At 56.8% G+C, this 25,072-nt stretch overlaps 1 protein-coding gene across 1 annotated transcript in view; it reads right to left on the bottom strand.

Annotated features, from left to right (window-relative positions):
* Window positions 1-10,428: 10,428 nt before the first annotated feature.
* The window catches only part of LOC104284894 (E3 ubiquitin-protein ligase RNF213-like), a gene marked incomplete at its 5' end in the record, with an annotated part of 43,517 nt that continues 28,873 nt past the window's right edge, over window positions 10,429-25,072 (bottom strand). Inside the window, 23 exons of the mRNA XM_009883273.1 lie at window positions 10,429-10,470; window positions 10,538-10,740; window positions 11,126-11,309; window positions 11,511-11,625; window positions 11,715-11,811; window positions 11,897-12,069; window positions 12,663-12,836; window positions 13,273-13,373; window positions 13,484-13,604; window positions 14,109-14,302; window positions 14,832-15,035; window positions 15,303-15,460; window positions 15,738-15,868; window positions 16,216-16,389; window positions 16,850-16,991; window positions 17,437-17,581; window positions 18,020-18,084; window positions 18,544-18,672; window positions 18,881-18,996; window positions 19,115-19,207; window positions 20,505-20,600; window positions 20,712-20,845; window positions 21,260-24,823. Coding sequence (XP_009881575.1) covers window positions 10,429-10,470; window positions 10,538-10,740; window positions 11,126-11,309; window positions 11,511-11,625; window positions 11,715-11,811; window positions 11,897-12,069; window positions 12,663-12,836; window positions 13,273-13,373; window positions 13,484-13,604; window positions 14,109-14,302; window positions 14,832-15,035; window positions 15,303-15,460; window positions 15,738-15,868; window positions 16,216-16,389; window positions 16,850-16,991; window positions 17,437-17,581; window positions 18,020-18,084; window positions 18,544-18,672; window positions 18,881-18,996; window positions 19,115-19,207; window positions 20,505-20,600; window positions 20,712-20,845; window positions 21,260-24,823 — 6,555 coding nt within the window. The remainder of the gene's footprint in view (window positions 10,471-10,537; window positions 10,741-11,125; window positions 11,310-11,510; window positions 11,626-11,714; window positions 11,812-11,896; window positions 12,070-12,662; window positions 12,837-13,272; window positions 13,374-13,483; window positions 13,605-14,108; window positions 14,303-14,831; window positions 15,036-15,302; window positions 15,461-15,737; window positions 15,869-16,215; window positions 16,390-16,849; window positions 16,992-17,436; window positions 17,582-18,019; window positions 18,085-18,543; window positions 18,673-18,880; window positions 18,997-19,114; window positions 19,208-20,504; window positions 20,601-20,711; window positions 20,846-21,259; window positions 24,824-25,072) is intronic.

Here is a 25,072-nt window from a genome sequence, read left to right on the forward strand (position 1 = left end):
GGGGGGCACATGGGAACAAGCCGCCAGCGGGGGGGGTCACGGGGAGAAGGTGGGGTCGGGGAGGGCTAATGGCTGCCTTGGGCTGGCCTCGCCTGGCCGTAGGCGGGGACATTGATCATGCTGGTCTTCGCCGCCGTCCTCCAGACGGAGAGGATGTTCTTGACGGGAATTTCCGGGTCCAGGACATCGGTGAGGGTGGCCACAGAGGTGGCAGGGACTTGGTTGTCCTCCAGGAAGCACTTAAAGGCGTATTGCAGACTGTAGGTGAGGTAGAGCAGAGGGATGAGAGGGCGGAGGTGGGATGGATGACCCACCACCCCCCAAGCCACCAGCCGTGGCTAGCGTTGGCCGTCAACAATAAGCATTGTCTTAATCAAAGTGGCTCTCAGTGGTGGCCAAGGTCGCTGGTCAATGGTGGCCAAGATTGCCGGTCAACATTGGCCAACGCTTCCTCCTAGAGGCCGCACTGGGGTATCTCCAGTGGCATCAGGAGTCAATGGGGTGGCTGATGGCTGGGCATCGGCGCTCTTCCCACCAGGGCTGATGCCACCTCGGGATGAGCGTCTCCAAAGACAGAGATCCACCAACACGCAACCAGACGAGGCCTCGAGCAACCCGCGTCGGGCAGGACTTGGAGCAGAGACCTTCCGAGGTCCCTCCCCGCAACCAAACCCTCCCAGGTGACTTCTGGCCACCGCTCCGGCTGTCCCAGCGGGGATACGACCTGGACTTACTCGTATTGGGGTTCAAATCTGGACAGTGCCACCGTGATCATCTCGTGAAGCTCGATGAGGAAGAGGTCGAGGTTGATGTTGGCCAACGCAGAGGCCAGGGCTTTTGCTTTCCTCGGCTCCAGTTGTCCTTGGAACTGCTTGGGAACCAGGCAGAAGGGATCCTGCAAAGACCACCACAATCCTCTCGAGTCCTTGAACCTCCTACGGGGCCCACCAGAGAGCTTCCAAGACATGAGCCAGTCTTGAAATTCCCCAGGGAAGGGTTGAATTATCTTCAGGATGGCCCAGAGACCTTGACTTTGCCCGGGGATGACACAGGGACGTCAGAAGTGGTGCCCTGTCGCACCACCGTAGGTCTCCCTTCTCCTCCCAGGGAAGCAAAGCCCACGTCCTCCTCCCCGGCCCCGACCTCATGTCCCTCACCTGGTTCATCTGCACCAAGAGCATGGACCTGCGAGCTGCCAGGACCTGCCACAGCGACAGGATGTGCTTCAGCTGAGTGTTGGGCACCACCTGAAGGAGGACAGAGGCGAAGAAGGCATTCAGCTCCACGGAAAGGTCACCTCCATACTCAACTCCAGCACCTCCTGGAGGTCACGGTGGGCCACCGACGTCCCCCCATAGCTGCACCTCAACTGCCCGGGTGGGCCCATCTACAAACCCTCAGGTCTCGCATCATCGGTGTCCCCCCACGGAGGTGACCCAGGATGTCCTCAGCACCTGAGGTGTCCCCACGGTGTCGGTGGACACAGCGTGAAGACCTGGCACCACTCAGCCAAGCTTTTAAACCCACCCCGGTGCCCAGGACCAATTTGCTCTGAGCAGAAGACCCTCAAACCTTCACGGACACTACATCTGGGGACCCCGGTGCACGGGAAGGTGGTGGGAGCCACAGGGACCTTGACGGTGGTCATCAAGGGGAGGACACCAGGGTGCCGTTTCCCACTCGCCCATCACCCACCGGCACGTCCTGGAACTGCTTCGCGTCGGCGTCCATCCGCAGGTCCTTCCGGACGTACTCGGGCAACGAGCGCTCCTTGTCACCACCCGTCACGGCCAGGAACTCAGCGGCCACCTTCAAGGTGGCCAAAGCCTTGGAGAGGGCGTTGACCGAACGGGCCTCTTCCATGATGCGCTTCTGCTGGTTGACGCTGAGAGGCTCCTGGAAGCAAGAAGGTTACGGACGTGACCCACAGAGGGCTGGGACCACCACAACGGGATGCCCACCCAACCTGCTGGTGACCCCCAACGCAGGTTCTACCAGGTCTCCACCCTCCTGCTTGAGTTGACCTTGGGTCTTCCCACATGTCCGCCCGGTCTCCGTGCCCCTGTCATGTCACGGGACTCGAGGGGGAGACCTCAGGGTCGGATGGAGGAGAAGACCATCACCCCGTTTCCTACCTGGGGCAGTTGGTCCCTGACTTTGGTCTTGGTGGCCTGGAGGGTCCTCACGTTGTTGAGGGCGATGGATGGAGCCGTCTGAAAAGGGTTTGGGACAGATGGTTAGGAACGTGTTTGGTGACACCGGGGACCAGCAGAGAAGCTCAGCTGGGCAGATGCGAGTCCATGGCATGTCCCCGAGGGGTTCCGCAGGAGGCGGTCGGTGGCCTCCTGAGGGCACTGTGGGGTTGTGGAGATGGGAGGAGGGCCCTGACGGCTGGAGGAAGGCACGGCCATGAAGGAGGACCTGGAGAGCTCGCAGCTTCACCGCTGGCCCCAGCAAGGTGATGGAGAAAGTCCTCTCGGGAGCTATTTCCGAGGACCAAAAGAGTGCTGGGGACAGCCAGAAGGGGCTGATGTCCACCTTTAGGAGAGCAGGAACACCCCAGCTGCTGCAGGACGGCCCCGTTTTGGTGTCCCCAAGTCCCCTTTTTCCACCAGCTCCAGCCTTTCTTCTCACGGAACGGAGACCACCAGCCCCAGCCAGAGCTGTGCTCCTCCAAGGTGGTTCAGAGTCCCATTTTGGACCACACGTAACCCCGGAAGATACTTCTTGATGTTCTTCAAACAGGTCCCAACTCCTCCCTCATTCTCAAAGAAACCAGGGTTGGCGTCCCCCTCCCCAAAGACAGGGCTGGAGGTCCTCACCCTACTTTTGGGGCCACCATTTCATGACCACAGAAGCCATTTCTGGCCACGACTCTCCTTCCAAACCCCAGGAACAGAGAGAGGTGCAGAGCAGACATCTCCCAAAGCCTTCGGTTGAGCCTGCTGACTCCAGAAATGTACGTAGAAGACTCTGGAAACAGACCCCAACCCCACCGCTGGCCTGGGACAACCCAACGTGGCCACCGCCGAGCTCACCTGAGCCTTGATGATGGGCTTCCCGCTGATGAAGCGATGAACCACTTGCCGCTGCAGCATCTGGAAGTCGAAGTAGGTGGTCTTGGTGCCGTCTTCGTCTATCTCGTACTGCAGGTTGGCCAGCGCCATGGTCACCAGGTCGCTCTTGGTGACGGCCAGCACGGAGGAAGGCTTCACCTCTTCTGCGGAGATGGACCTGGGAGAGAAAAGGTTAAAGGACCTCTCGCCTCGTCCTACTCTGCCGTGAAGGACCCGCTTTGCCCAACATGAAGCCACCAGGACCTTACAAAGGCATCGCTTGGCCGCCGCAGCTCCCCTGCGAGCCCCACACCGGCCCAGAGAACCTCTCACGGAGCCTTTAGGGAAGCTGGAGGAGATAGAGAAGCGCCAAGACCTACCGTTGCCTCTCCCGGGTGACCCGCGCGGCCGTGTCCACGCAGCTGTTTTGCAGCTGGATGAGGAACCTGGTGACCAGGTGGCTGATGGACGGTTGGGTGGGGAGGAGGTGAAGGACGGCCGTGTTGGTGTTGATGTCGTTCGGTGAGAGGTCCGGCAGGACGGTGAGGCCTGTAAAAGGACGGGACGGTCTTCTGCTGGCCACCAGGAGAACTTCTCCCTTTCCCTGAGGTCTTGGAAGGGTTTTTTTTTAACCAGGTTTTGTATTTTCAGAGGGGTTTTTTGCTTGTTTTTAGGAGGTGGAAATCGTGCAAGCTCAGCAATTTTGCCGGGAAGGGCAGCTGCAGGAAAGCAGCTCAGCTCCAGAACATCTCCAGAAGAAATGGCCAAGAAAAAAAAGGGACGGGACAATCCCTCCTTCTTCCCGGGAAGAAGATGACGTACCTGAGCTGGATGGGTTCATCTTAATATTGCTCCAAACTTTCCGGATCGTCTCTATCGCTCTGCTAAAAGCCAAACGCTGGTCCTCTGCGGGCAGAAAGGAGAGGAGAAAATGGCTCCGTCAAAACGTCCTCCCGGGAGACACGTCGGCTGAAAGGACATCTCCACCACACCCATCACCGGAGGCGTCACCCCAACCTGTTGGCTCAAGTTGGCGTTGGAGCCGTTCTTAGACCACGAGTGACACCAACCAACGGGGACCGAGGAGCTGAAAAACCCATCTCGCCCATCTTCCTCGCTCACGGCAGAAGAACCTCACCCAGCCCCAAACGCCCCAGGAGAAAGGATCTTCTCCGGCTCCACATCAATCCCTCAAACCTCCATTCTTCCCTAAATTTCCACCCCCCCAACAAACAAAACCAAACTGCTCCTGCAGCCTCCGTGGGCGGCTCTTGCGTTGGCTCCACCAGGCAAACGGCGGCGGCGGAGCGCCAAGCGTCCCCAAGCGTGACGGAATCCCGTACGGCACCTGAAAGTTCAGGTTGGTCCAGGAATTGCTGGACTGTGTAGTTTTCCTCTTTGTGGGTATTCTGGAAGAAGTGGATGAGGGCGTTTTGAAGACGGAAAATGTCGGGCAGGTGGCGGACGTGGCGGATGTTGTCAAGCTGGAAAAGAAAATTCCACGTTGATTCAAAGGGACGGGGATCCCACCCGGCGCCATAGGGTAACCTGGAGGAGGACCTCGTCCTGCTCGGATGCTCCAAAGAAACGCGGAGGAGGGAAAAAAATACCCCGGTGCCCCCCACCGGCCACCAACCAGGCTTGAATCTACCGCGTGTGCTTTGGTGGAGAGGGGATGGTCCCTCAGCCAACCTTCGACAGGAGCTCCAGCAGAATGGGGTAGGGGTTCCCAGCGCCTTCTCCATCTTCCTGCTGTAGGAAGTGCATCAAGGTCTGGATGGTGGTCTTCTGTTCAAACCTCCACATGCAGGGCCGGTTGATCAAGCCCTCCGTCGGCAGGTCTTGCAAAGGTGGTGTATGGCCATAAGCTATTTTCAGGAGAAGGTTGGAGCCATGGGGACCTTCGTTCATGCTCTGCTCCTTGACGGAATTAAGGTTCTGCACCAGTTCCTGCAAGAAGGGTCGTTAGGAGTCACCCAAGAAGCCTGAAGGGGATTCACGGGGTCGTAGGGCAAAGAAAAGCAACGAGGGCTCTGGAGAAGTCGGGGTGAGAACTTGCCACCAAAGGCACAAGACCAGAACTGCCCGGGGAGAAACCCCCCAGGTGATATTTCTCCAAGGGAAGAAACCCAACCGGTTTCCAAGGCGGATCTGAACGGGCATATAAAAAGCATCCGCGAAGGTGGGTCTTTGCAGGAGCAGAGCAGGAGACCACACCAGGTCCCAGATCCCCAAAAAAAGAGGGGATCCATCTCCTCCCTTGCCCACAGCACCGCCCCGAGCTCAGCAGATGCGTCTGGACATGGACGTGGCCACCAGCAAAGCAGCGCTTTTGGCTATGAGCAGCGGCCGGGCACAGGCGTACCTGGAAGAAGGGCTGAGCCAGGGCTTTGAAGGAGGTTTCCCATTCTTCTCGGTCCTTCTTCTCAGGTAGGACACTCAAGTCTCTGCTCTCGGCTGTAGAAGACACAAAGGAATACGTGAGCTTTTCCCCTGTAGACCCCGGGATCTTCCCCAGAGCTTTGTTGGGTTCCTTGAGAGCGAGGAGTAAGATGAGGTAGGAAGGAGGAACCGAGAGGAACCGAGAGCAGAAGGGATGACGCGGATGCCTCCATGGAGCCAACTATCTCCCAACCTTCTCCTGCCCTCAAGCTGGTCTGGCCTGAAGCGATTTAGATGAGCTCCCTGCCCTCGTGGTCCTCCTTCCCACACGTTTCCCAGGTTGTCCCGGGAAGGAGGAACCAATGACACCACCGTGAGCCCACCGGTGACCTCCCCGAGCTCCCAAGCATCCCTCTACCTGCTGGGGCGTCGTTGCTCAGGTGCTGTAGGAAGAGATGGACGGTCAACATGGCATCTTCCGTGTTCTTGCTGAGCGCTTCTGCCAGGCACGCCACGTCCTTCTGAAGGTGGCCCCAGAAGAACTCTTCCACCTCCGCCGGTTCCTCTTTCATCAGGTCGAGAACCGCCTGCGGGAGAGGGCAGGTTCCTCCGTTAGGTCGGCGAGAAGGTCTCCTCCCCACCGAGGCCCCAGAGGCGCCTCACGGAGGGGGGGCAGTGGGCGCTCACCCGTTTGTCGGTACGGAGGCCCACCAGGAGTGCGGAATGGAGCAGAGCTCTGGCAAGAGCCACACAGGCGGGCGACAGACACCTCTCCAGCTCGTTCCTCCGCGAGAGAGGACTCTCCAGGATGTACCCTCGCTCCGTTTTATCCTCGGTGCTGCGTTCAAGGGAAGAGCAACCACCCCACCGCGCCTTTCACCACCGTCCACCACGGACGGGGAGACCTTCGCTTCGGCCCCACCGCGGCGTTTCCCCCCGTGGCCACGGCTCCAGGGGAGGGTTGGGTGGAGGGTTGAAGGCCTCCAGGGCTGCAGAGCTGGGAGGAGGGGTTGACTTACATTTGCTTCAGGGTGAAACCCGCCCTGGCTTTGTGGTTGGTTCCCCCGACGGCGGCACCGCACTTGCACTTCTTCACTTCCATGGGAAGCCCACACTGCAGGTTGGACAAGCGAGGGTGGAGTGAGCGAGAAGGTCTGGAAGCCCAACGGGGCGCCAGAGGTGATCTCGCGAATGCTGAGGGCACCCAGGGGGTCTCCGACGCCCTCCTGGAGTTTGGCTTTCTACACGGGGTGATGGCAACAAACAGCTGAGGGGACGCGTGTCTAGGAGCAAACATCTCCAGGCCAACCAGGTTCTTCCTACAGTCAGCAGGATGCGTCTAGGCATCCAGATGGGGATGAGACTAACCAAGACCTGGAAGCACTTGCTTCACTCCACTGCTTCCATGGGGAAACCCAAATCTGGGAGAAGAACCCAACTGGCTTGGAGAAGAACCCAACTGACATGGAAAAGAACCCAACTGACTTGGAGAAGAACCCAACTGGCTTGGAGAAGCCAACCGGCTTGGAGAAGAACCCAACTGACATGGAAAAGAACCCAACTGACTTGGAGAAGAACCCAACTGGCCTGGAGAAGAACCCAACTGGCCTGGAGAAGAACCCAACTGGTTTGGAGAAGAACCCAACTGACACGGAAAAGAACCCAGCTGGCTTGGAGAACCTAACCGGCATGGAGAACAAATCAACTGGCTTGGAGAAGAACCTGACCAGCTTGGAGAAGAGCGCACCTGGCTTGGAGAAAAGCCCAGCTCTTGCAGCTAAAGGACCGCTTGACACAGGAGGTGACATTGGAGTCCACATCAGGAGGGGAGCAGAGCAGCAGGAGGAGCATCTACAGAGGCCACTCAGTAGAAACAGCCAGGCCAAGAGATGTTTCAAGATGGTGCGAAGGAGCCAGAAGAAGACCTGAGAAGCTCATGCCAAGCCCGGCTTTTTGCCGTGGAGGTGACAGAGATGCAACGAGAAGCGCAAGAGAAGACAGAGCTGCAAAGACCACCAGCCAGGAGGAGACACTTACGTTGGTGATAACCCAGAAGGCGCCGCACTGACAAGCTACGTGCGAAAGAGGACACGGTTAGTCATCTTCCACCACGACCTCCATGATGGGGACGCGGCCAGACACTCCCCTCGAGGGTGACAGGCACAAGTCCCACCTCCTCCCGCCATCCAGCCCCACCACGTGCCTCCCCCCAGCGCTTGTCAAAGAGGGACCCAGAGTTGCTCCACGCAGGTGGAGATCATGAAGGACTCAGCAGGAGGATGGAGATGGCCTTCAGGAGTCTTTAAGCCCTTCCCTCCAGCCTCGGTCACCTCCTGGTGGGTCCCCTACAGGTGCCCAGGAGTAGGGAGGTTCCCCCAAAACTTACTCCACATCTTATCCGTCAGACCGATTTTCCAGTTCTTCTCATCAAAGAGCAGGTCTCCAGGCATGGTGGGAAGGTAGGACCCCTTGGAAAGGAAAGGTGATACAACGTGTGGGGTGGGGGTAACCACCCACCCAACTCGCTGCCCACCTATCTGAGGAACCCATTCTTCTTCTAAAGCAAAGCAAAGTGGGGGAGGGAAGGTCCTCCTGCCCGGCCACTGTCATCGGGGAGAACCTTCTGGTGAGGGAATGGGGCCCAAGCGAGGGGGGAGGTCCATCGGACAGGGAGACGTGAGGGTGGAGGGACCGGAGGTGAGCAAAGTCCCTGAGAGAGCCCCAATGATTTATGAGTTTCGATTCTGGAAACTGAATAGACCACACGGGCCAAACGTGGTCTCCACGGGAAGGGGGAGAAGATCCAGAGGTGGCCATTGCCTTCACTCCCGCGAAAAGCAGTGTGAGTTCCTGGTCGCTTCCTGCAGCCCTCAAAGAACGGGAAGAACTTCAGGCAGGGCCAGACCCGAGGGGAAGGCCAGTGTCTCCATCACCATCTGAGCGATGGAAGACCTTTGGCAGGAGGAGGACGCTCGAGTTGGGCTTCAAACCACCTGATCTCCACCCACGAAGCTCTCCAAGGCCCCCCAGCTCCGCCTGAGCCAGCAGAGGGATGGGCCTCGCCCGTAGACCGTACATCCATCTCCTCCACCTTTGAAGTAGACCAGGATGGACGGTCGCAGTGACTTCTCGGCCCAAGGAATGAGAAGGAAGAGGAAAGACGAAGGAAGAGGCACCATGAAGGAAGAGGCACAAAGAAGGAAGAGGAAGAATGAAGGAAGAGGAAAAATGAAGGAAGAGGAACAACAAAGGAAGAGGAAGAACAAAGGAAGAGGAAGAACGAAGGAAGAGGAAGAACGAAGGAAGAGGAAGAATGAAGGAAGAGGATCAACAAAAGAAGAGTAACAACAAAGGAAGAGGAAGAACAAAGGAAGAGGCACAACGAAGGAAGAAGCACAATGAAGGAAGAGGAAAACAAAGGAAGCGGAAGAACAAAGCAAGAGGAAGAATGAAGGAAGAGGAAGAATGAAGGAAGAGGAAGAACGAAGGAAGAGGTAAAATGAAGGAAGAGGAAGAACGAAGGAAGAGGACGAACGCATCTGCCAGGACGTGTCGCAGGAGGCCAGTGGGGTGGAGAGCGCTGCGCGCCTCGGCCTTTGCGACTCACCTTCACCACGTCGGGCTTGAAGCAGATGTTCCTGAGGAGGTGAGTGATGTGGTTGGGGGACAAGGCCAGCGTGAGCACAGTGTGGAAGACCACCTCCAGCAGGCCGGGGTCTTCAGCGTCCCCCAAAGCATCCATGATCTTCTTCAGTTTGTCTTCCAGCGCCTCATTTGGGACGGGCGGCAACTGGAGGATGTTCTCCATTTGTCTCATGGCAGACTACAGAAGTTGCAGAAAGCAGACGTAAGAGAAGGCAACGGGCGTGGCACCACCCCGGGAGGAGCCGTCGGGCTTCACCGCTGAGGTTCAGCGTCCACACTAAGTCCCGTTTGTGTCCCCCGGCAGCAGGAAGCTGCCACAGCTCTCCATCAACACAGATGGAAACCTCCTGTCGCCAAGAGGTTCCAGATGAACCAACAGTTCCAGAACAACCAACAGTTCCAGATCAACCACAGTTCCAGATCAAACAGTGGTTCCAGATCAACCAATGCTTCCAAGAACAACCAATGCTTCCAGGTCAACCAACGGTTCCACACCAACCAACGGTTCCACACCAACCACCAGTTCCAGATCAACCCACAGTTCCAGATCAACCACCAGTTCCAGATCAACCCACAGTTCCACACCAACCACCAGTTCCAGATCAACCAATGGTTCCAGAACAAACACAGTTCCAGATCAAACAGTGGTTCCCAATCAACCAATGCTTCCAGACCAACCAACAGTTCCACATCAACCACCAGTTCCAGATCAACCACCAGTTTCAGACCAACCACCAGTTCCAGACCAACCAACGGTTCCAGATCAACCAACAGTTCCACACCAACCAACAGTTCCAGATCAACCACCAGTTCCAGATCAACCAATGCTTCCACATCAGCCACCAGTTCCAGACCAACCAACAGTTCCACACCAACCACCAGTTCCAGATCAACCAATGGTTCCAGGTCAACCAATGGTTCCACACCAACCAACAGTTCCACACCACCAACCAATGGTTCCAGATCAACCAATGGTTCCAGATCAACCAATGGTTCCAGGTCGACCACCAGTTCCAGACCAACCAACAGTTTCAGATCAACCATGGCTCCAGATCAACCAATGGTTCCAGACCAGCCACCAGTTCCAGACCAACCAATGGCTCCAGACCAACCAACGGTTCCAGACCAACCCCCATGGAAACCTCCTGTTGGAGACATGATGGATACTCACAGTCAAGTTCTGATTTTCCGTGGAATCTTTGGTTTTTAGCTGGTTTTGGGCTTTGTCCAGCGCCGAAAACATCAGGGCCGTATTGGACCAGGCGCTTCGATCCTGAAAAACACAGATGGACGTTGTCATCCCAAGGACCAAGTGGGAGGACAGGAAGAAGAGGTTGTCTACACCCTACGAGGGCCTGTTGTGCTCCTCAACTGGAAGAGAGTCAATCTTAGAGGGTTTGAGCTCAACAAATCAACCCCCTCAGCTCTGCGAAGGCTCTGGAGAAACAACTCACCTGCGACATTTCTACCCCCTGGGGCAAAATCCACTTCTCCACCTGGAGGATCTTGTGCATCGAGGTGAGCCCGTAGATGTCACAGAGGTTCCTGATGAGGAACAACTGCGGCCACGGTGTCGACACCTTCGCCACCAGCTGCTTCATCGCGTTCACCAGGTCTTCCGCTTTCTCCGTCCCCTCAGCAGCTTGCGCGTTGGGATCTGGGAAGGAAGTTTCTCGGTAAAGCCCAGTCCCTGGTGGTGGCACGGCACACGTGTCCTTCACCACCGCAGCCCCCACAGCTGGTTTAGGTGGCAGGAGGATGGAGGTGGCAGGAGGATCTTCTCCCCCACAGGTGGGACGGCGGCTTCAAGCCAACGTAGAGAGGGCACCTTCATACGTCGGGAAATACTTGGAGAAAACAGCGAGTTTTGGGGATGGAAGAGCTGAAAAGTTTGTCCCAAACAACCTCAATTTTCACAAAAACAGCCATTTTCCGGCAAAAACCTCCAAGGATAGATATTTTGGGGGGGGGTGGAAGCTCGTTCTAGACCTGCTTTAGGAGTCGGTGGGTTTCCTCCTGCTACGCTAAGGAAAAGGACTCACCGGCAAGCGTTTGTCTGCCCAAGACGGTGGCCACGTGGCTGATGGAGAGCCGGAGTTGGGCGATGAACTGGAGGGTGTTGATTCGTGAGACCTCGGGCTTGTCGAAGGCGGAAAGGTCGGCAGTGGAGAGGCAGTTTTCCGCCAGTTGGCTGATGTCTTCTTCAGCCGAAGGATACATAAAATCCTGCTCGAGAGAGGGGGAAAGAGACGATTTTTAAGAGCCTGAAGGTGGGTCTTCTCCTCGGCTTTGAGGTGAGCTCCTCCTTTGGCTCCTCATCCATAACAAGATGCGGAAGGGGGGATAATTAGTGCGATTAACACGTTTTAGCCGGGGTGGAAGCTCCAAGTTCCGGTGATTCCCAGCGCATCCTCGACGGGAGCTCACCTCCAGACAGTGCACCACCATGAAGTAGAAATGGTCCATGTTGCTTTGGTTGGACATGATCTTCTCCTCCATCTGGGACAGGTATTCCTCCAGGTGAACCTTGACGTTGTTGAACCTAGGGGAGAAAAGGAGGAAGGGCGTCACCAACCCGCGGAGGTTTCAACCCAACTGGGGATGGGTTTCAGGAGCAACATTGGGGCTGACCCGCATCGCAGCAGCAGCTTCAGGAGGGAGGACTGGACGGTGGGACTGGTGTCCATGCACTCTTCGAAGGGCGACAACTCGCTTTTCGGCTTGTACACTAGGAGGGAAGGGTGACACGAGTTAGTGGACTTCCAAGAACGCGAGGACAGAGGTGGAGGGGGTGTGGAATTGAGGTCTTTTACCTCTTTTCCCTGTCTGATGCTCAGGGTTGGGTTTGCAGGCCACAAACTGGATCAGCCGCTGGATGATTTCGGCGGACGGGGGCTCTCTGTCTCCCAAAAAGTACAAGGTGAGGAACTCAACGAAGAAGGAGTTGCATTTCCTCCTGAATTTGTTGTGACAGGCGACGGCTTCCCTGGAGGGAAGGGAGAAGAAAACCGAGAGTGGTGGTCAACCTCCGCCCGAGGAAAGGAATGACGTCCCTCTCTCTGCAGAAAACGGGACCCCAACCAGATACGGACGTTTGGTCAGAGTCATGGAACGGTTTGGGCTGGAAGGGACCTTGAAGATCATCCAGTTCCAACCTCCTGCCCTGGGCAGGGACACCTCCCACCAGCCCAGGTTGCTCCAAGCCTCGTCCAACCTGGCCTTGAACACCTCCAGGGATGGGGCAGCCACAGCTTCTCGGGCCAACCCATTCCAGCATCTCACCACCCTCAGAGTGAAGAATTTCCTCCTGATACCCCATCTAAATTTCCCCTCTTCCAGTTTGAAACCATCACCCCATGTCCCATCACTCCATGCCCTTGGGAAAAGTCCCTCCCCAGCTCTCCTGGAGCCCCTTTAGGCACTGGAAGGGGCTCTCAGGTCCCCCCAGAGCTTTCTCTTCCCCCACCCCTCCCAGCCTGTCCTCCCAGCAGAGGTTCTCCAGCCCTCGCAGCATCTTCCAACCCAATATTGAACACGAAGACACCTGAGCGGGGCAGGTTTTTGCCAGCACCGCGATACCTGGTGGCTTCCGAAGCGGTGGGCGTGTAATCCTCCGGGAATTCCTCCTTGCAGATCTTACACTGCTTGTTCGTCCACTCCAGGATGCAGCGTGTGCAGAAGATGTGGCTGCAGGGCAGCTCGGCCGGGTCGGTGATCTCCCGGAGGCAGCTCTTGCACTCCTTCACACCTTTCCTGAGGGACACCCCACCGAAGGAGAAAGGAGGCAGCTCAGCGCCGAGGAGGCGGGGAGAGCGCCGGTCGGCTCCTGCCTAACGTACTGCCCTGAGGTGGCCACCAAGATTTCACCGAGCCACCCCGGTGAAGGTGACCCACCACCGGTTGAAGAACCAGCAGCTTCTAAGCTGCCTGAGGACCACCCCATCTTGGAGAGGCGCCGATCCGTGGTGAGGACGGTTGGGTGAAGGGGAGCCCCGGTGCTCAGGGGAGCCGGTTTCTTTGGAGCCACAACCAGAAGAAGTTCCTCCAGAGGTGTTTCGTCACCTCCAAGAGGGGCTCTCACCCCTCGGTGTCCTCAGTGTGGCCTCCCTGTGTCTCCCTCACCCTTTACAAACCTCACAGCAACGGAGAAGGACCCTCAAGTCAACTTTTTTCCCCAGCTGGGACTTACACCAGGTACACGACGTCAGCATTCTCGTTGCATTTCTTCAGCACTTTGGTCACCAAATCAAAGGTCTTCTCCGGCTCAAATCCCGGCGTCGCATAGAGGCGCTGCAAAAGACAAAGAGGCGGCGCAAGTTCACGAGGAAAAAAAAACATCTCCTGGAAGAGAAGAACCCTCCCAACCTTCACGGCTGTAAGCTGCCCCGGGGAACACCTACGTTCCAGAGGAAGATGAACTGCTTCACCACAAGCTTCAGGAGTTTCTCTTCTATTTGGGTCTCGTTGTGCAGCAGGTGGTCAATCAACATGTAGACAATGTTGGTGCAGGTCCAGCGATGTCTGTAGAACACACGTCCCGACCGTCAGGTTGGGCCACAGCCCTCCCGAGGTCTCTTCCCACCCGTATTCCCCCTCATCCCAGGTAGCACGCGGTCACTGAGGACACGAGACCTCCCTGAGATGACGTTAGAGCGAGAAAGAGATGGGACGGTCCCATCTACACCGCTCGTTTCAACCAACCTCAGGCCAAACCGCAACTGCCGACCCATTTCTGGGTGTCACCGCTGGAGACGCCAACTTATCCCACCCCAGAAAGCATCGAGCCGGCAAGGAGAAATTCCACCACAACTAAGCAACTCGATCGTGGTGAAACATCTACCGATTTTGGGGGTTTCAGAGCAACTTTGCCACCGTGTTTGTGCTAACGAGGAAGGACCGGGAGGGAGTGGACAGTTGGAGGACCTGGTGACTCCGGCACCTCAAGAAGAAGGTGGCTTCAGCTCACCCCGCCCTTCAGACATCAAGAAGTTTGCGCTACCGTCAACAGAGGGTGACAGAACTCACAAGACGCTCTCCAGGAGCTGCTTCTTCTTCTGGTAGAACTGCAGCTGGTAGTTGTCCACACTGATCCACTCCACCCAGGGCTTAATGGACTTGACGCTTTTGAGCCACGCGACGCAGGCATCGAAGGGCAAAAGTCCGTTTTCGGAGGGCTGCACTTTCTCCAGGAGAAGGTTCAAGGCGTCGAGAGTGACAAACTGAAAGGGCGTTGGCAAAAGAGAAAGGAAAAGAGTCCAGTTAAAGAACCGACCTCACCGGTGGGTGGCACAGAGGGAAGGGATGTCCCAGGAGTAGGCGCTGGCGTAGCTTTTGGAGGAGTTGACGGGGCCAAGTTCAAAAGGAAGGGAGTTTTACGAGTGAAGTTCTGGCGCCTGTAAAGCAGGAACCTAACGGCACCTCGGAGGAAGAAGGACTCTCGGAGTGGCGGTGGGGAGTTCTCTAAAGTCCTCCGTTTGCTGCTCCGAGGCACGAGCATCGTCGGAGGGATGAGGCCATCTCCACGTGGAGGTGGCCACCTAAGGAGCTCACCACTGAAACGCGACACAACGAATCCCCCCCACACCTCTCGGGTCTACGGGAGCTTCACCGTGAACACCCAGAGCAACACAAGCAGAAGGATGTCTCACTAATTACAGAGCAGGTCATTAACCGGTGGGACTTGCAAAGACCACCATGCTCAAAGGCAGCAGAGGAAGGGTTTGAGGGCCAACGCAACTCTTCGCTCACCATTTCTGGGGGGTTCTTCTCATACTTTGCCTGCAGCTCGCCCACGACGGCGTCGTTGCTCTTGGCGATGTCAACAAAGAGCTGATAATCATCTCGGAGGTAGAAATATTCCATGTGAAGCCATATGGGGGAGAATTTCATCTCCTTTCCGCCCACGGCGGAGCAGAGTTGCTCCGCGCTGGCCAGGAAGACTTTGGTGAGAAGCTGCAAAGGGGAAAGCAAAGGCGTCATTTCCGCTCGAAGCGAAGGGCGAGGGGACCACGGCGGGGACGCCCGGTGTCGCTGCGCCATCCCGCGTGAAGCTTCCCCATCCAAAATCGATCCGGAAAGTGGAATTAAGACCCAACGTTCGCCACGGTTGAGGAGGAGGCACGGAGCAAACAGAAGGGAGGAGTTCTGAGGAACATCAGATCCGGCCGGGGAAGGATAGGACTAAGGCCAAAGCAGCGTTGGAGGTGGTGCTCTACCCACCTCGTAGACGGAGACATCTTGGCCAGGAAAAGCCATGCGGAGAAAGTCATTGGTGTAACGGCGGAGCACGTCTCTGTCGCTGCAGACCGGCATCAAGGCATCCTTGATGAAGGTTTGGTAGAACTTGGCCACTTCCTTCGTCGGCATCTGGGGTTGATCTAAGAAGGGAGAGGGAAAGAAAGTTACGGCGGCTGAGCGGGAAATGGGAGCGCCTCGTTAAAGGCGGAGGCGGACGTGTGGCCGAGCACTGGGCCGCGGGTGACGAGGCACAACGCCGCTGTCGGAAGAGGAGATGCATCGCAGAAGAGATGCACAGCGCGGTTCCGGGTCACTCGAGCGAGGAACGCAACCTCCACCGTTCCTCCTACCCGGGAGATGGATTTTTGGGGGGGGCTTTGCTGGGTTTAAAGTTGCCCCTGGAAAGTCTGATGTTACCTTTCATGTGATAGACCTCCCACACGTCATCCAGGTAGGCTTTCAAAACCCAACTGAAGGGGAACTGGCAGAAGAGGGAGGTGTTGGGGTCTTCGGTCATCGATAACACGGGGATCTTCGCGTCTGCCACCCTGGAGTTCAAACGGAGCGGGAAGAAGCGTTAAATCGCGCAACAGACAGTGGGTCTCCCGAGACGGACCACCTCAGAGGAGGTCCCCGCTCCCACCAACCTGCGTCCTCCTTTTATAAAGGCGAGAAATTTGGTAGGAAAGAGGGACCAGAGCAAGGAAGGAGCCGATTTTGCTCAAAACAGCTCAAAACAGCAACGGGGAAGTTTTGGTGGCAGCAAGTTGACCCACCCAAGACCTTCCCCGGCCAGGTTATGAACATCTGCACCTCGAGCATGAGCTGGGCTTCCACTACGAACCCCGGGCCGAAGGAAAACCACCGTACGGGGCGTTCACACCCCTCCTCTTACTTCCTGGTGTATTTAATTTTGAGGAACGTTTCTTCTTGGAACATCCGGAGCCAGAGTTCCGCCAGCGGAGAGCCTTGAGAGATGTGATCCAGGTTGTTGTTGGCGTCCACCACGGCGAGAATTTGGGCGAAGACGTTCGCCACGATGTCATCCAGGTGCCCCCAGAGCGCCTGCCTGAAAAAGGAGACGGCACGGCTCGCAGCGGCGCCTCCCTGCCCCCCACCGAGAAACCTTCCTCCACCCAACATCGGTCTTGAAGACCCCCCAAGTCAACCGAAACAACCCAACCCGCTTCCGAAGACGCCAAAGGATGGACGTCCAAGCTTGACGCTAACCATCCTTCTCCATCTCACGGTCAAGCCATGTCATTTACTTCCAGGAAAAACCCTTCCAGAAGAAGGTTCCTCAAAACCAACAGCGCTCTTAATTAATATTTTTGGGGCTTTTGAGAGCGATTACGACCTTTCCGCAACCCCCTCCCTTCTTCTAAGCTGGTTAAAAAGCCCCACTTCTTGGTTGGAACGTCTTGGTTGGCACATTTCGGTCTTTCCGCAAGAGCAGAGCCCTTCACACCGAGCAGTTTTTGGAAGAGAAGGACTCGGCGGTAGGATGGTGGCCCCACAACCAGCACTACCTGAACGACGTGTCCTCCAGGATGAACTCGGTGGAGAGTGCCCGGAGGAAAATCCACTCCCGCGGCTCCGGGATATGTTTCTCTCGTTCGTGGAGGAGGCAACAAATTCTCTTCTTCAGGGTGGTCATGAAGTGGTTGGAAACTAATGACAAAAAGAGCGCCGGTCAAAACCCTCTGGGTTGTTGTCTCCGCAGAGGAGACTCCATCACAAAACGGCACAGGATTTTGGTTGCCAGGGTCTTCCACCCCCCTCCAAAAAAAAAACCCACAGCGCCTCAGCATTTTTGGGTTTTTTTTTACGCAGAAATCAACTTCCATCGGGCAAACGCCGTCTGCCTGAGATCATGGACCAAGGTCCGCACCAAAGCTTTGGGGTTTAGTATGTAAAATCCTGACCGTGAACACAAGGGACCGCGCGGGGAGGCGAAGGAGGCCCCGTGTCACCTCACCCTCTATCTCTTGGGTCCTTCCCTACTCCCCCGAGTTTTGAGGGACACCAGAGGCGGCTCTTAACCTCTCTCCGTTGTCTTCTTCTTTGCCATACGCGCGAGAAGGAGCCACTTCCAGTTCCCTCTCCTCACACCTACCACCACTCTCAGCGTGGAACAGCAAGTTGTGGAGGATCTTGATTCTCTCCGTTGGGCGCTGGCTGTTGTCCGTCTTGTCCTCCAGCTGGATCACGGCCTTCTGGATGCTCCCTTTGATCATGGCGTCCATGTTGAGGACCTGCGGCTGGAAAAGAACGGAGGTCAGTCGGTTGCTCGATGCGACTTTGCTCTCATTTGCCCCGGGGACACTTAGTCCTGGGACACGATCTTCTCCACAACCTTGGCAAAGTGGCCTTCAAGGTCCGTACCCATCTCCACCATCCCAACAAACCCTGCTGGAGTCAGTCCCCAGGGCGTGGAGGGCGGCTGATGTCCCTGGTGAGGGACAAAAGGTTCCTCCTGGTCTTGTGCCGGTCACTCCCAGGGGGATGTTGGGAGACCACCACCCTACTTCAACCTCACAGTGGAAGACCTGCAGCTATTCTGCCCCGTGACGAGGTACCAACCCAAGCAAGGACCTTGAAAAGCAGCTCCCCCAACGTCTGTTGAAACCCAACCTGATTCTTGCGCAATGAAAAACAACTAAAATGAGAAAAATAAGGAAAAAAAAAACCCAACGTACATTTTCCTCTGGGTGAAGACCCAACTCGGTGAGACTTCCCAGAGCAGCAGAACCCTCTGGAGAACCTGAAACCACAATCAACCACACAACTCGGCTGTCAAAAAAACCTCCCAAGAAGAGAGAACTTCCCATCCGCGGGAGGTGGCGGGAGCGTCGGGCCAACCACGAGGGAGGAGCGAAGCGGTGCTGAGGTGGAAACCACCCAACCGCTTGGTATGAGCTTCTCCATGACACGAGACCCTCCTCAGGCTTGGGGAGCAACTGGCCACCTCTAAGAAAGAACCGAGGATTCGAGGAGCCACCCAGAGTTGGGTTTGCAAGGGTGGACCAACCCATTTCTGCCCCAGTTGGCCCATCAGGAGGCAGAGGCTGCGTTGCTGGGAAGACCTCAGAAGCTCCTGGGACCAGCGGTTTGGGATCTGTCCGATCCAACCGCGTTCCCATCCACAGGTGGGACATGGGAGGAGGGGGCAGAAGGTTTCTGGAAGGGGACAACGGTGGGATTTTGGTGGGAGACTTCTTACCCGTCGAGGGACCCTGCAGGGAGCTGCTCGTGAAGATCTCGGCGATGGTCATTTTGGAGAGCCGGCCGAGGTTGGCCTTGAAGTTCTCTAGGGGCATCAGTTCGTCCAAGTGGACAGACTTCCACTCACCTGGAGAGGTAGGAAACGCCCGAGAAGAAGATGGATCAGTCCACCTCGCTCTCTTTTTGGTGCATTGACCCTTCAGAAACCCAACGAGCTCGGCTGCTGGGATTTACCGGCCAAGCAGAGCGGGAAGACAGCGAGAGACGGAAGATCCTTCGCTTCCCGTGTGAGGTCACCTTCCCCTCCCACCCGGAGAAGCGAGCGTAACCCCTACCGCTGTCAAAAGCCAGGTAGCTGCAGCCTCCCAGGACCCGCGGGACTTTCGTGATGAGCACGACGTGCACCAGGTGGGGGTTGGCCGACTTCCTTCGCTCGTCGGTGATGCTGTACCTGGAAGCGCCGCCAGAAGGTCAGAGCTGGTGACCGGACTCGTTTGGCCGACGTTTCCGAGCACGGGCAGCGTCTCCTCCCTCTACGCGCCCTCCCGGCAGCTCCGGTCCCGCCCCACCGAAGGCTGAAGGCATCTGAGGAGGCTTCGTGGGTGGAGGCCACCCCGAGAAGACCTTCCTTCTGGCCGGTGTTGGTGGGACCCGGTACCCGCCTGGGGGCAAAGGAGACAACGGAGCGCGGAGAGGAGCCCAGTTCAGGTCTCGGGGTGAGGGGGGAAACGGGTCAAAAGGCAGCGGAGGCTTCTGGGAAGTGCGTTGTGCCTGGAAGAAGGGAGAGAGGAAGAAGGAGGAAAGGAGGAAGGAGGAAAGGAGGAGGAAAGGAGGAAAGGAGGAGGAAAGGAGGGAGGTAGGAAAGAGGAAGGAAGAAGAAGGAGGGAGGAGGGAGGGAGGACGGAGGAAGGAGAAGGAAGGAGGAGGGAGGAGGAAGGAGGTAGGAAGGAAGAGGAAAGAGGAGGAAGGAGGGAGGAAGGAGGGAGGAAGGAGAAGGCAAGAGGGAGGAAGGAGGGAAGAAGGAGGAAGAAGGAGGAGGAAGGAGGAGGAAAGAAGAGGAATGAGGAGGAAGGAGGAGGAAGGAGGGAGGAAGAAGAAAGAAGGAGAAGGAAGGAGGAGGAAGGAGGAGGAAGGAGGGAGGAAGGAGGAAGGAGAAGGCAAGAGGGAGGAAGGAGGAGGAAGGAAGGAGGAAGAAGGAAGAAAGGAAGAAGGAAGAAGGGAGGAAGGGGAAGGAAGGAAGAGGAAGGAGGGAGGAAGAAGAAAGAAGGAGAAGGAAGGAGGAGGAAGGAGGAGGAAGGAAGGAGGAAGAAGGAAGAAAGGAGGGAGGAAGAAGGGAGGAAGGAGAAGGAAGGAGGAGGAAGGAGGAGGAAGGAAGGAGGAAGAAGGAAGAAAGGAGGGAGGAAGAAGGGAGGAAGGAGAAGGAAGGAGGAGGAAGGAGGAGGAAGGAAGGAGGAAGAAGGAAGAAAGGAGGGAGGAAGAAGGGAGGAAGGAGAAGGAAGGAGGAGGAAGGAGGAGGAAGGAGGAGGAAGGAGGAGGAAGGAGGAGGAAGGAGGAGGAAGGAGGGAGGAAGGAGAAGGCAAGAGGGAGGAAGGAGGAGGAAGGAGGGAGAAGGAGGGAGGAAGGAAGAAGAAAGGAGGAGGAAGGAGGGAGGAAGAAGGAAGAAAGGAGGGAGGAAGAAGGGAGGAAGGAGAAGGAAGGAGGAGGAAGGTGGAGGAAGGAGGGAGGACAGAGGAGGAAGGAGAGAGGAAGGCAGAGGAAGGAGGGAGGAAGGAGGGAGAAAAGAGGGAGGAAGGTGGCAAGAGGAGGAAGAAAGAGGACGAAGAAGGAGGGAGGAGGAGGCAGAAGGAGGAGGAAGACGGAGGGGGAAGGGCCGACACAGGAGAAGAAGGAAGGTCGCTGCGGGACAGAGGAGGAGGAGGGCGAGGAGGAAGAGGAGGGGGAAGCCGGGCCGAAGCTTACTTGGCGCAGGCCAGGAGCCTCTTGCTGCTCTGCGGCTCATCGAAGTGGAACTGGACGAGGAGCAGCCGCGGTCCCCACGCCTCCCTGAAGAAACTCCTGCAACGACACCCCCAAATTTTAACGCTTCCACCCCCTCCCCGAAGCCCGGAGCGCCGCCAGAAGCGAGGGCCACCTGCGAGGCCGAAGAGAAGGAAGGTGGGAGCCCACCTGAGGTCCTGGCGGAAAGCGTGTTCGGTGTCAAACTGGCTGAGGAAGAGGCAGTGGATGGTATCCGAGAGGTCGAGAGTCTTCCTCAGCGCTTCCACGTCCTTCTGGTTGAGCAGCCTGGAGTGGGTAGAAACCTGCGGGAGAAAGGGAAGTCGCGACTTGGTTGTCCCGCCACCTCAAACGGGTGACATCCACCAGGGCACCTCCGTCGGCCACTTGGTGTCCACCTACGGCCAACTGGAAGGCGCCCGGAGTAGCTCAGCCTGAGCTGATCCCATCGGCCTCTCCAAGAAGGACAGAGTCTGCCCTGGCTGCAGATGACCACGGAGGCAAAGAAAGTGGACATAACCCCACCCCCCCGCCATCATTCTCCTGGCCTAATCGAGATGTTGGGGCCACCATAGTTTCTCAGAATAGTTTGGGTTGGGAGGGACCTTAAAGGCCATCTCATTCCACCTCCCACCGGCCCAGGTTGCTCCAAGCCCCGTCCAACCTGGCCTTGGAGACCAAACAGCACCTTTGGGTGCTCTACAGCCACGCAGGACTACCTGCAGGCACAGCCCGGTGGTGCTCCCTGTCTTCATGGTCTCACGCAAGAGGCTGGCCAGGCTGTTGTGCTTCTGCTCCATGAAATAGAGGTCCTGGATCTGCTTGGCGTCCTGCAGAGCGGAGTACTGCAGGCGTAAGACGGAGTCAGGAGTGGCGCACTCCACCAGTTTGCTGGTGGCAGCGGAGAGGACGGCTTCTCCGTAGGGTTCGAAGCCCCCGCAGTGGAAGTGTTGGGAGATCTCCAGCGCGATGGCGGCGGAGGTGTCGTCGCTGAAGCCGATGAAGACGTCGTGCTCCTTGGGAGCGCCCTGGTTTGAGGTGCGGGTCCAGACTCCGTACAAATCGGGTTTCTCGATGGAGACGAAGCGCGTGGCCCATATCTCCAGGTCCCGCTTCAGGTCCTTCTGCTGCCAGTTGAGGATGCTGTTCATGTCCAGGCAATGCTTCTCCAGACGGCTCAGCAGAGGGGTGGGGAACTGCGTGTAGACCACATTCTTCTCCTCTATAACAATCAGCCGGAACTCCTCCTTCACGCGGCTCTTCACCCTATGAGTGCCGAGGCCCAGGTCAACGTAGGAATTACCCCCCAGGCTGACGAAGCATTGATTGAGGGCGTCGTAGAGGCTCTCGTAAAGGTTCTGTATGTTGAGGAGGACGACGGGTCTGCCTATCTCCATGCAGATTTTCACCCTGTTCACCGAGCGGCACACCTGGGAATAATCCTGGTCCCGTGGGAAACCGGAGCCGAATATGATGTCGCAGTCGCCGGCATTGATGAGCCGCGTCATCTGGATGATCTGAAAGGCGGCGTTGTTGGTCGTCAGCAACAGGAGGTAACGAGACATGAATCCCGCTTGCCGCGTGTCCATGTTCTCCTCCAGCAGGCGGATGCAGCTGGTTTCCGTGGCGCAGGTGAGAGAAACCTCGCTGGTGCACTTCCGGAAGATTTCCAGAGGGCGGATATCGTTGGAGCCTCCAAAGTTTCTCTGGATGGCTTTTACGAGGAGCTCCTCTTGAGTGACGTGCGTCATGCTCTGCGTGTAGGACACGATCATCTTGATTAAGCTGTAGAAGTCGCGAAGGCCAAAAAACTCCGTTTGCTGCGTTTCCAGCACGTTGCAGTAGAAGTTGGCCAGAATGGGGAACAAGTGCTCGATTCTGTCGAGGTGGGGTTGGCCGGTGCAGATGCCTTTGGCGGTCTTCACCAGCTCTTCCCTGCTTGGTTCCGTCCGAAAGACGAGGAGGCCCCTGTTCATTTTGGCAGGGTCCAAGGCCCAGTTGGAGATGCCCACGAAGCCAACTTTTTTGTAAGGCTCCGGCTCTTCGTCGTCAACGCATCCGTCTTCCAGCAGAGGATGCAACGTCTTCAGCGGCATATCGGGGGAGTCTTCCGCCAGCCCGATCTCATCCAGCAGGACCACGGATGCAAACTCCTCCAGGTTCTTGCCCTTCTGGAACTGAGCGCATTGGCGGAAAGTGGAGATGATGCCTTCTGGTTTGGAATGGGGGCTGCACTGGAAGGAGACCAGCTGGACCTCTTTGCATCTTTTGAACAAGGCTTCTCTGGACATCGTGCCTGCCATGGCGTCTACAGCGATGGTTTTGGATAGGGATTTGGAACTTCCCGGCTTCCCAACCAGAAAAAGGGGCACCCGGAGGTCCATGCAGACGACCATCATGAAGATGTTCTCCCGCAGCGCGTTGTTGCAGGCCGTCGCCTTCGGAATGGAGAGGTTATCAAGAAATACCTCTTGGCACAACTCAATCTCTTGCCGGAGGCGGGACGCGGGGACCGAGAAGCATTTTGCGACCTCCTCCAGGTACTCGTGACGCCTCTCCAGGGACACGTAATAGCAGACCCCCACCGAAAGGACCAAAGCCCTTTGCGCATCGTTTAAGGTCGCCTTCTCTTCCTCCTTGTTCTGCCTCTTCTCGTCCATGTGGGGGAAAAGGAGGTCCCGTAGGTTGTAAAACCAGAGGACTATTTTCATGCTGCGGTCTATGTCCCGCAGGCTGGCGACTCTGCATTCGTCCTTCCTCTCCCTCAGGAACTTCTGGGAGGCTGAGATGACGTTGGTGAAGACATCCAGGTTTCCCGCGGGGATGTGGGTCTCCACGGTGGACTTGACAATCTCCCGGATGTAGAGGCTTTGCGTCTTCTCGTTCAACTCCCCAAAATCCCACACCAGAGGTAATAAACTGGGGGGGAGGGGTTGCACCCGATACACCAACTGCCTCAACGGGATGTAACCCAACTTCTCCGGGGTGTCTTCGCTCCGGACTCGGTATCCCAAACCAGCTTTCTCCAGTTTCTCAATGGTGTCCTTGGTGTGCCTTTTGTAAGGGTTGCAAGCGGCCACCACTTTTAAGCTGCGGGTGGAAATGCGCTTCCCGGCGACGCTGCGGTCACACAGCACTTCTTTGATGGCGAAGATGGCCTCCGAGGTGTTGGCTTCGTCGAAGAAGAGCACGGTGTCCACGTCGTCCTTTTCTTCGTTGGCGCGCGCCAGCTCCATGGCCTGCCTTACCTTCTCCTGGATGGTTTTGGAGGTGGTGCCCCCGTGAACCCGCACCACCATCATGTTCTGAGCCACCCTGCCCGCGTTCTGCAGGTTGCACATGAACTGCACCAGTTTCGTCTTCCCGCAGCCCGTTTCGCCCATGATGATCACAGGGATGCCACACTGGAAGCGCAGGTGAATGGCCAACATCTTCATGGTGTTGTCCAGAGTCAACTGGTAGGAAGCATCTGGGTCCTCTTGGCAGCTCACCCCGAAGACTCTGCAGAGGGCCTCCAACTGGTCCTTTCTGGATAAGGTTTCGAATTTCTTATTGAAGGGAACGTTTTGGCGATCCAAGGTCCTGTACAACCTCGGGCTCATAACCGCCGGCTCCAAAACAGCCTGGGAATAAGCATCGATGGCATCCAAGTTCTGGTTGACGTGGAAACCCAAAAACTCCATGGAGTCACCATCAGCGTGGAAGACTATATACGGGTGCGCCTCTTGTTCCCACTTGCGTCTTAGCTGGTACTCTCGCAGAACGTAGTCCATCTCCTTGAACTCCTCGTTGGGCACGCTTTCGTCGGACATGTTGAGGGATGGCATGGCGAAGTCCTTGGACATGGCGATCATGAACTTGACGACGAACGTTTTGAAGCCGCTGAACTCCCCTCCCACCACCGAACTGCAGAAAACCGAGTTCTCACACCTCTTGAGCTGGAAGTTCAAGAAGTGGGTGAAGTTGCTGAGCTCGGTCCAGGAGGGGTTGCTTCTCTCACAGAACTCCATCAAACACTCCAGGCACTCCCTCTCTGTCCCTTCCACGCTTCCGGAGACAAAAGCGAAACGGTCAAGGTTTTCCTTGCGTTTGTATCTGCTGAGGTATTGGTAGGACCTTTGGAAAACAGCGGTGCGGAGTTTGTCCCGGTGAAACCATTGCTCCCTCAGTTCCGTGGGAGGGAGAGAACTGGGATTTCCCAACAAGTCGAGGACCCGCAGCGGCGAGACGCATTCCACGGTAGGGAAAAGATCCAGGAATTTTTCTTCCATTTCAACGGACATCTGAAAGCGAGAGGACACCAAATCACCAGGAGGAACGGTCCCCATCTTCCCTACATCCCTCAAAACCCCCTTTTTTTTCTTGATTTCCCCCCGGTCACAAACAGTTCATCAATCTGGGTGGGGGGGGAAAAACCCCAAAACAACGTAGAAATGCCAAGATTTCTCCAAGCCGTCACGCGGATTGAAATCCCTCCAACCGTTAAGTTCTTGCCCGGGGTCTCGTCTCGGGTTGGGTCATCCTGTTACCTT

The sequence above is a fragment of the Charadrius vociferus genome, unplaced genomic scaffold, assembly GCF_000708025.1.
Source record: "Charadrius vociferus isolate BGI_N301 unplaced genomic scaffold, ASM70802v2 scaffold504, whole genome shotgun sequence".
Taxonomy (NCBI): Eukaryota; Metazoa; Chordata; class Aves; order Charadriiformes; family Charadriidae; genus Charadrius; species Charadrius vociferus.